Source organism: Callospermophilus lateralis, chromosome 18 (genome assembly GCF_048772815.1).
Source record: "Callospermophilus lateralis isolate mCalLat2 chromosome 18, mCalLat2.hap1, whole genome shotgun sequence".
NCBI classification, from domain to species: Eukaryota; Metazoa; Chordata; class Mammalia; order Rodentia; family Sciuridae; genus Callospermophilus; species Callospermophilus lateralis.
In genome coordinates this window covers 48,657,315-48,667,025 of record NC_135322.1, presented here as the reverse complement: position 1 = coordinate 48,667,025, position 9,711 = coordinate 48,657,315, and the positions used below count along the sequence as shown (strand labels likewise).

At 54.3% G+C, this 9,711-nt stretch overlaps 1 protein-coding gene across 4 annotated transcripts; it reads left to right on the top strand.

Annotated features, from left to right (window-relative positions):
• The first annotated feature begins 1,418 nt into the window (after positions 1-1,418).
• On the top strand, positions 1,419-9,306 carry Cdh16 (cadherin 16). Of its 4 annotated transcripts, none has more exons than XM_076838867.2 (17): positions 1,419-1,463; positions 1,749-1,832; positions 1,943-2,098; positions 2,168-2,306; positions 2,640-2,798; positions 3,497-3,693; positions 4,304-4,426; positions 4,614-4,764; positions 4,999-5,226; positions 5,312-5,388; positions 5,460-5,648; positions 5,767-6,008; positions 6,523-6,652; positions 7,632-7,752; positions 7,880-7,987; positions 8,273-8,389; positions 9,209-9,306. In XM_076838867.2, exons 1-17 carry the CDS (start codon positions 1,419-1,421, stop codon positions 9,304-9,306), a joined length of 2,364 nt encoding a protein of 787 aa, XP_076694982.2. The 4 variants fall into 4 exon arrangements, with proteins under 4 accessions (XP_076694982.2, XP_076694979.2, XP_076694980.2 ...); XM_076838864.2 differs by having other exon boundaries at positions 6,523-6,656; positions 7,516-7,752; XM_076838865.2 differs by having other exon boundaries at positions 6,523-6,660; positions 7,586-7,752.
• The last annotated feature ends 405 nt before the right edge of the window (positions 9,307-9,711 follow it).

The following is a 9,711-nucleotide window of genomic DNA, read 5'->3' as shown; positions in this document are numbered from 1 at the left end:
AGCCCTCAGGTCCAGTCCTTGTCTTAGTTTCACAAACCAGTTGGGAGCTGCCAGGCATGGCGAGGGTCAGGTTGTGACTGGAAATTTGAATCCTGCTTTGGAGGGGCTCCGAGTCCAATGAATGGACGACAAGCTGGTGTCCTCTACACATTGATAGAGAAAGTTTATGGTGTGGGGTGGGGTCATTCCCAGAGGAGGCTCCTGAACCAGCCTCTGAGCACTGGGGGCTCTCCTGGTAAAGGGACCGTTTGCCCTGAGAACTGAAGCATGGTACTTACCACATAGATGAAGCAGTGGGAAGGGCATTCCAAGGAAAAGGAACAGAGTGTGCAAAGGTGCAGCTGCAGGTGCCGGCACACACGGGAGAAGTGGGACCCAGTCTGAAGCCATGGAAAAAGTAGTGTCCAAGCCCAGAAGGCCAAGGAGTGTCTACTGAGCTGTGTCGGAGAAGGGGAGGGCCAGGCCATGGTTTGCCCACCTCCTGGGGCTGGCAGTCACGGATGCTGAGCAGCAACCAGCTTTCCAATGTCAATGAGTAACTTGGGGGCTAGGCCAGGCCAGGCCAGCTGCTATGGGCCTGGTGGCATTTTCCACTCCTGAGCAAGCAAGGCTGGCCCGCCTACCTGTTCCAGTGCCCGCCTTGCCCTACTGGACCCAGCCCAGCCTGCCCAGAGCTCCCTGCAGAAGGAGCCCTCTTACCTGGCAGCTGGACCAAGGGTAAGGGAATGGGAGTGGGAGGGAGTGTGAAAGTGGGGTCTGGGGGCACCACCCTCTCTTTCTGTTGTCCTTTGGGGAAGAATTTCCAGGGATCCATCTTGGAGTGGTTGTGGATGCTCTATGTGCTTAGCTATAGGCCAAGTGCTGGAAAATGCCCAGATGAGGGCAGAGCTCTTACCCTGGGGGTACTCCATGTCTGGAGTGTGGCAGGGGAAGCAGGACAGTGCCTGAGACCCCAAGCCATGAATCCTTGTTCCAGGAGGAATGTTCTTGTGGTCAAGTCCTCTATGACCTTGGCCAGGCCCTGACCTTCAGACCTTGCCTGCAACATGAGGCAACTACAGGAAGTGACCTCACACAGTCTTTCCATCTAAAACTTTTGAGATTTGTTGTGTGTCCAGGGATGCGGGGCTGCCGGAAAATCACTGCATTGGGATCTACAAGCTGGGGAGGTGAGGGCTTCAGAGAGACAAAGGTGTCTGGATGGATCCTTGTGGGAACAAGAGCCAAGAGGGTCTGGGGTCTTGCTGGGTCTTGCTGGGGAGTTAGACACCTCCCTGTAGGCAACAGTGAGCCACAGGGAAGGAAGAGGAGGCTAGTCCATAGTGAGGTTCCTCTAGTCGTGTGAATGGGATAGAACCTCCCTTCCCACTCATCTGAGCCAGATTCTCACTGCCATGTCCCTCAGACCCATCCTGACCATGGTCCCTGCCTGGCTGTGGCTCCTTTGCCTCTGCGTCACCCAGGTGAGTTGGGTCCTGCCCGCTCCTTCAGGCCCTGGTCTTGGGGGTTGGCACCCTTTTCCCTCAACTCCATCTGGACCAATTTACTCACCATAGGAAGAGTATAGAAGTGGGGGGCTCAGAGCTCAGGGTGTAGGGCTGATGTGGGATCCGGAGGTCAAAAGCCAGAAGGTAGATGGGCTGAGGTAAAGCCAGGTCCAGAGAAGGAGCAGAAATTTCTCTTCCCATCACATCCCAGCACCTTTGTAGGAAGATAGACCATGGGTCAAGGTGAGCATTCACTCACAGGTTTTCCCTGAGGCCCAGCCTGCAGAACTGCATGTGGAAGTCCCTGAAAACTATGGTGGAAATTTCCCTTTGTACCTTATCAAGGTGAGCTTGAGAGCTGGTAAGTGCCAGCTCAGTGTCCCCACATGTAAAGTAAGTGAAGGGGTACTCTTCAGGGGCCTGGTCTCCACTTCCTTTGGTTCCATTCTTACCAGCTGCCACTGCCCCGTGAGAAGGCTGAAGGTCGGGTTGTGCTGTCAGGGGACTCAGACGTGGAAGCTGAGGACCCCTTTGCTGTGGACCCAGATTCTGGCTTCCTGACAGTGACCAGGGCCCTGGACAGAGAAGAACAGGCAGAATATCAGCTGCAGGTATGGTTGGCAAGATATAGGGGAGAGTAGGCAGGGTAAGGCCAGGTACTCACGACTCTTCTTTGACAGGTCACCCTGGAGACTGAGGATGGACATGTCTTGTGGGGTCCACAACATGTGATTGTGCATGTGAAGGATGAGAATGACCAGGTGCCTCAATTCTCCCAGGCTGTCTACAGAGCTCAACTGAGTCAGGGTACCAGGCCTGGTGAGTGATGAAGGAAGACAATTGTAGCAGTCAGGTGAACACTTACGGAACAGCCAAGAGTAAAAAGACGATCAGTATAGGGACCAGGGCAGCCAGGGTCTAAGCTTCTCCCCCATCTCTGTCCCATCCTGGCCCTTCCCACCTTGCTGTGGGTCATGTCTATTCTTAGCTTCAGTTTTCTCATCTGTGAAGTGGGATGAAAAGCTATGTCTCACCCCTACAATCCTGATAGAAGGATGGATATAGAAGGAAGAACCAGGGAGAGAGAGGGGAGGCACAGGAGAATCCCCACCCGCACCATCTCTTACAGTGTATCTTCTCCCCACCCACCAGGTGTCCCCTTCCTCTTCCTTGAGGCTTCAGATGGGGATGCACCAGGAACAGCGAACTCAGATCTTCGATTCCGGATCCTGAACCAGGCACCAGCCCAGCCTTCGCCAGACATGTTCCAGTTGGAGCCTCAACTAGGGGCTCTGGCTCTCAGTCCTGAGGGTGAGCCCGAGGAGAGTCAGGGAAACTGAAAAAGAGGGGCTCTGAGCTGCAAATGAGTTGGAGCTGGAGATGAAGGGGGATAAAAGGATGGAGAGCAAGGCAGAGGTCATGCCTGGCTGTGTGTGGAGAGCTAGGAAACAGGGTGGTGTGCCTCTGCCCACACCCAGGAAACCAGGTAGAAATGGCTCAAAGGGGCTATGGTCCAGGAACCTCAGAGCTGAAGGCAGAAGAGACCTCGACAGGGAGTTCAGACTAGAAGCACTGCTTGAGGATGAAAAAAAAAAGTGAATCATACCTCAACCCTTCACACATTTACCCTGACGCCACCTATAGAGCCCATCTGTCCAACACTCACATAGCCACATACTCTTCCGGGCACTCACTCAAATCCCTATCCATCAATCCAGTAAATTATTCATTCATCCAATGATCATCTCCCACCCTACCCACATCTAACACATCTCCATCCTGGCTATCCATCTACCCCTCACATCACTGTGTGAGTAGATATGGAAATGACATTGCAAACTATCAAATCCTAGTTGGAATCTCATGATGGTGCTCCTCTCATCCTTTGAGCAAGAGAGTGTTTTGAACCTCTGCCACTGGATTGGCTTTGTGTTTGGTATCTGCTGTGAAGGTTACTCTGGTTCTTGCTCCCTGGCCTCATGCTTGGATAACCATCCTATCCCTTCTAGGGAGCACCAGTCTAGACTATGCCCTGGAGGGGCCCTACCAGCTGTTGGTACAGGTCAAGGACATGGGTGACCACGCCTCAGGCCACCAGGCCACAGCCACCATAGAGATATCCATAGTAGAGAACACCTGGGTGCCCCTAGGACCTATACACCTGGCAGAGAATCTTGAAGTCCTGTACCCACACTACATTGCCCAGGTAAGTAAGTGGTTTTCAGTGGCCAAAGCAATCCCAGATGGTGCAGTTGAACCTGAGGCTCATGGACTGTTGGAAGGTATGTCTGGGAACCAACTTGACCCCAACTCCTCCATCCACTCTTCCCATTACTTCTCACTGTAGAGGAGGGTATATAAGGCTTTGGGACCAAGCCCATAGTCCCTAACCTGCCATCCTCTGGCAGGTGTAGCTCTGTATTCTGACCTCTCCAGCTTGCCCAAGGCTTTCTTGGGGAGAACAGCTGCTACCTCTTGCTGCCATGGGGATTGTCACCCAGGACAGGAATGTCTCAGGCCTTCTCTAGGAATGTCCTTGGGTCAGGCCCAGCTTGAAAGGACAGAAAAGAAAGCAACCTGGTTATTAGGGCACTGTGGGACAGGGCCAGGCTTGAATCAAGGCAAAGTCACAATGACAAGTGCCCCCTACAGGGGAATCTACCTGGCCTCAAGACTTAGGGAGAAGAGCAGTTTGCCTAAAGTCACATGGTAATTGGGTCTGGCCCCTTGCTTGGGTATCTCTTTGGGACACAAGAGCTGACACTGAACATTCCTGTGCTTGGCATGGGTGTCTTCACTCTGTACCCTCCTCTCAGGCACGTTGGAGTGGAGGGGATGTGCGCTACCACCTGGAGAGCCAGCCCCCTGGGCCCTTCAAAGTGGACACAGAGGGGAAACTCTACGTGACCAGGGAGCTGGACCGAGAGGCCCAGGCTGAGGTGAGGTGAGAGGGAAGCCAGGGAGGTAGGCGGGAGGGTGCTTAGTCACTGGTTGGCTTTTGGGGATGTCACATCCCCCACAGACACTGAGGCAGTGGAAGAGAGCCCAGGAGAGCTGGAGCTGGCCACCAGAAGGGACTGGAACCATCCTTGGCCCTGACCTGATGCCTCCCACTGCCCACTGCAGTTTGTGCTCCAGGTGAGGGCTCAGAATTCCCGTGGTGAGGACTACACAGCGCCTCTGGAGTTACACGTGGTGGTGATGGATGAAAACGACAACGGACCCGTCTGCCTCCCACATGGGTCCTCAGTCAGCATCCCCGAACTCAGCCCTCCAGGTGTGCTGTGGGTCTGGTCAGGGGTGAGGGAAAGGTGCAATCTCTGAGAACCATCCCCTTGTGCTTCTCTGGGGTAAGGGACTCTAGCTTCAGGCCCCTGTATTAATGTCCCTCTCCAACACTCCTCCGCACGCAAGCTCAAGTTAAGTTCAGCACAAAAAAGAAGCATGGAGTGGGAGGCTTAGGGCCTCCAGTCTGGGCCGTGGTCCCACCCAGGTGTGGCCTGTCTTGTAGGCACTAAAGTGACTAGGTTGTCGGCAGAGGACGCAGATGCCCCTGGCTCTCCCAATTCCTACGTTGTGTATCAGCTGCTCAGTCCTGAACCCGTGGAGGGGGCTGAGGGGAGACTCTTTGAGCTGGATCCTACTTCAGGCTCTGTGACTCTGGGAACTGCTCCACTCCAAGGCGGCCAGAACATTCTGCTTCAGGTGCTAGCCACTGACCTAGCAGGAGCAGAGGGTGGTAAGTGCCCCGATGGTGACCTGGGTCTCCTACCCACTCTGTTCCTACTGGAGTCTCACCAACACGAAGCTCGTTCCTGCCTCAGGCCTCAGCAGCACGTGTGAGATTGCAGTTACAATCACAGATATCAATGACCACGCCCCTGAGTTTACTGCCTCCCAGGTAAGTAAAAGCAGGAAGGAGACCTTGGGAAGGGTGCTGGTAGGGCTCACCACCCCTCGCCCTCTCTCCAGATTGGGCCTATAAGCCTCCCTGAGGATGTCGAGCCTGAGACTTTGGTAGCCACTCTCATGGCCACTGATGCTGACCTTGAGCCTGCCTTCCGCCTCATGGACTTTGCCATTGAAGCAGGAAACGTGGAAGGGATATTCGGCCTGGATTGGGAGCCAGACTCTGGTCATGTGCAACTCAGACTCCGCAAGGTCAGGGTCTGAGTAGATGTAAAAGGAGCGCATGTGCACATACACACAGGCACATGCACACATGCACAGGTGTGCCACGCCCCAGCCCACACAGTGACCTGGGCCTCTCTGGTTCCAGAACCTCAGCTATGAGGCAGCTCCCCATCACAAGGTAGTGGTGGTAGTGCGGAACGTGGAAGAACTGGTGGGCCCAGGCCCAGGCCCTGGATCCACAGCCACAGTGACAGTGCTGGTGGAGAGAGTGATACCACCCCCCAAGTTGGACCAGGAAAGCTACGAGGCCAGGATCCCAGTCAGCGCCCCAGCTGGCTCACTGCTGCTGACCATCCAGCCCTCAGACCCTAGGAGCAGAGCCCTCAGGTGAGCCAAAAGCCCAGCCCTTACTTGGGCTGGATCTATCTTGCTCCCCAGGATGACTCCAGGGCCTCAGATGAGATTCACATTATCTGTGGCCTAGAATAGTGATTGTGATTCCTGGGGGAATCAAGTCTGGATGGATTGGGCAGGGTATGGAGGCAGTGTTCAGACCCCATAGAAGCTCACCTGGAGGGGGTTCCTCCACATTGCATCCAGGTAGAAGCACAGACAAAGCTTTCCCCAGGCTCTGATCCCATCCAGACCCCTTTGCAGTGTGCCCTGGACCTAGTTGAATTAGGTCCCCCATTACTGTGGTAGACTTCCCTACCCACAGTATCCATTGTTCGATTCCCCCAGCACCAGCAGGTCCTGAGCTGGGGAGAGAGCCTATTGTCTCCCTTGAATCACAGAGAGAATGTGGAACTTGAACACTTCACACTGTCCTGGGGATTTCTGGGCAAGACCTCATACATAGTCCCAGTGCCTCCTTACCTCTACCCTCTTCTCTGGGCCTCAGGTTCTCCCTGGTCAATGACTCAGAGGGCTGGCTATCCATCAAGGAATTCTCTGGGGAAGTGCACACGGCCAAGTCCCTGCATGGCGCCCAGCCTGGGGACTCATACACAGTGCTTGTGGAGGCCCAGGATGCAGGTATGGCCAGGCAATATGGGGGCCTCTGGGAGGTAGGCACTGGGACTACATATTGAAGTAGCTCCATATGCAAATCTTACTAGCTCCATATGCAAACCTCAGACAGATGGACAGACAGGCAGGACTGAGCTTCCTCCTTGGGACATTTATGGACAGCCACCAAGCCCCAGGCAGGAGAGAGGGACAAGGAGCTAAGTCCAGTGTCTCTTTCTGAGAATGGGTCTACCCCCAGGTAGTAAGAAGGAGCCAGGTAGACCTGGTCTCTGCCTCCCCTCTTCCACCACCCTCTAGCTTCCCACTTGAAATCCCCCAGCCCAGTCCCTTAACTTCTGGATGGCCTCTTAGGGTGTTGGCTTCAGGAACAAGCTCAGGACAGAGGTACTAGATTGGGGAAGTGGAAGGAGGTCCAGGGACTGCCTTTAGAGCAGAGGTGTTGGGAGATGAGCCAAACGGGACACTGCTGAGGCCAGGTGTGGAGGACTGTGAATGGAGCTTTTACAGGATGAACAGCTGGCCCTGGGGAGGGTAAGTCATAAGGCTCAGGGAAGACCAACAGGGGTGGGCTTTTCTATGGTGAGGGTGCTGCCATGTGGCTGGGTGCTGGCATCAGTAGCAGGGGTGGCAATGGGGGCAGGTTTGGCATTCAGAAAGGTGCAGGTAGACAAATAGCTGCTCAGATAGTGAAGTAGTGAAGCTCATTGTGAGGAAGAGACTGCCTGGGGATGATGGTGGGATGGAGAGAAGGAGTGGATAGAGTGGAGGCAGAGTGGCAGGGAAGCAGCAGGATGAAACTGATGGGTTATGTGGGGAGAGAGCAGCCCAGGGACTCTGGAGCTCAATCCTACCCCCAACAATGCAGATGAGCCAGGACTGAGTACCTCTGCCACCCTCGTGGTCCACTTCCTAAAGGCCCCTCCTGCCCCCACCCCGGCTCTGGCCCTTGTACCTGCTCGGCACCTCTGCACACCACGCCAGGACTATGGTGTGCTCATCACCAGTGAGGACCCTGACCTGGCCAGTGGGCATGGTCCCTACAGCTTTGCCCTTGGTCCCAATCCCACGGTGCAGCGAGATTGGCGCCTCCAGCCTCTCAATGGTATGTGATGGGGGAAGACAGGGAGGGTCCCCTGGAAGTGAGATGGGGGTGGCATCAGACCTAGGGGAAGTAGCCCCCAGTGAACCTGTCAAGCTAATGACCCTGGTTACTTCCTGCAACATGACAGGTTCCCATGCCTACCTCACTCTGGCCCTGCATTGGGTAGAGCCACGAGAACACATAGTCCCTGTGGTTGTCAGCCACAATGCCCGAATGTGGCAGCTCCTGGTTCGAGGTAAGGCTGGGGCTTAAGTTAGGGAGCCTGAGGGAGCATCAGGATGCAGGGGGGAAGGGCTGGTACCCATCATGTGGGCTCACAAGGACAGCATACACCTGTGCTCACTTACATATTTGTGATTGAGCCCACATACTTGCATGCACCCAGGCACACACATTCACATACCCATGCATATGTGTGTGTGACAGAAACACAAGTCAGCCAGCTGACCAGGCAGGAGTCTCTAAGCAGCCAAGAGAGCCCTCCTGCATCGCTCTCACCTTCCTCTACTCTGTCCCCCAGTGATTGTGTGTCGCTGCAATGTGGAGGGGCAGTGTATGCGCAAGGTGGGCCGCATGAAGGGCATGCCCACGAAACTGTCGGCAGTTGGCATCCTTGTGGGCACCCTAGCAGCAATAGGTAATGGAGGATGGGGTCCTGCATGGGGGAGAGTGATGGTTGGTTGGGGCCACAACTTTCATATAAACAGTGTCCCTTGTCGCTATAATGATACCAGGTCTGGAAAAAGGAACCCCCAACACCCCTGCTCATTATACTCGTGCCCCTGGCATCATAGTCATCATAATCATTACTTATAACAGCATTTTCTATTATGCGATTTGTGCACTGTGTCAGGCCCTATGATAAACACTTTACGTGGATTGTCACATGGAATCCTCTCTTCACTCTGCAAAGTAGATCCTGGTATCTTCCTATTTTGCACATGAGGTCTCTGTAGATCAGAGAGATGAATAACTTGCCTGAAGTTACACGGCAGAGCCCAGGTCTTCCCAGCCTAATTCCTGCAGTTCAAACCATCCTCTCCATTCCCTGTATTTATTTAGCTCCTTAAAATTTTTTCCTTGCTGGTTTTTTTTTTTTTTTTTTTTTTTTGCTGGTTCTGGCAGAATGCTATGATGTGCCTTTCTCCTGGAGGAACACAGGAGCAACTTACTGACTCTCAGATGAACTCCAACCAAACTGTCCCCCAGAGAAGGGGACTTTGGTGGCTTGAGTGTTCCAGGGCTGTCTCAGTGCAGTGAGGGCCTGGTGAGGTACCAGGAGACCAAGTGGCCTGAATTGTCAGGCACTCAGGGTCATACCAGTCCATCTTCTGGGATACTGTCTAGGAAACTTCCTCTCTTTATTAAAACCAATCCCAATAGCAATGGGTCCCTAGTAATGGAAAAGTCCCACAGCCCCTCCTGAGGGCTGATCCATCCCTCTTGGGCCCCTCAGGCTTCTTCCTCATCCTCATCTTCACCCACCTGGCCCTGGCAAGGAAGAAGGACCTGGATCAGCCAGCAGACAGTGTGCCCCTGAAGCCAGCCATCTGAGGGACCCAGGAAGCTCCAGCTGGAAGTTTTGGCCTCTGACTCCATCTGAACCCACTTGGAAAGGTTCCAGTACCCAAGGTCCAGTGGAGATGAGGACAGAGTAAAAGCCCTTACACCCACCTGGGCAGAGGCACTGTTACCTGACAAGTCCCCAGAGCCTGGACACTGACTTTAAAGGGTTATCCATGGGAGTACTCCAAATGGCAGCTTGTTGTCCAATAATAAAGCCTCAGCGAGCGGGGCTGGGCTCTAAAGGATGGCCGTGCCATGTCTGAGCGTCCACAGGCATGTGTGCATGCACATGTGGGTGTGAACACACCTATCCCTTCATGCCTTCCCCATCTCCTGCTGCACAGAATGGGTCTTGGGGCTTGAGGGACAAGACTGGGGTCCCTTGTAAGGAAG

Excerpts from the sequence above, each read along its gene's own strand:
- Cdh16 (XM_076838864.2), top strand. The coding sequence starts at position 1,419 with ATGGTCCCTGCCTGGCTGTGGCTCCTTTGCCTCTGCGTCACCCAG. Across the intron at positions 2,307-2,639 it reads GAGTCAGGGTACCAGGCCTG|GTGTCCCCTTCCTCTTCCTT; the intron begins GTGAGTGATGAA and ends CCCACCCACCAG. Across the intron at positions 2,799-3,496 it reads TCTGGCTCTCAGTCCTGAGG|GGAGCACCAGTCTAGACTAT; the intron begins GTGAGCCCGAGG and ends TATCCCTTCTAG.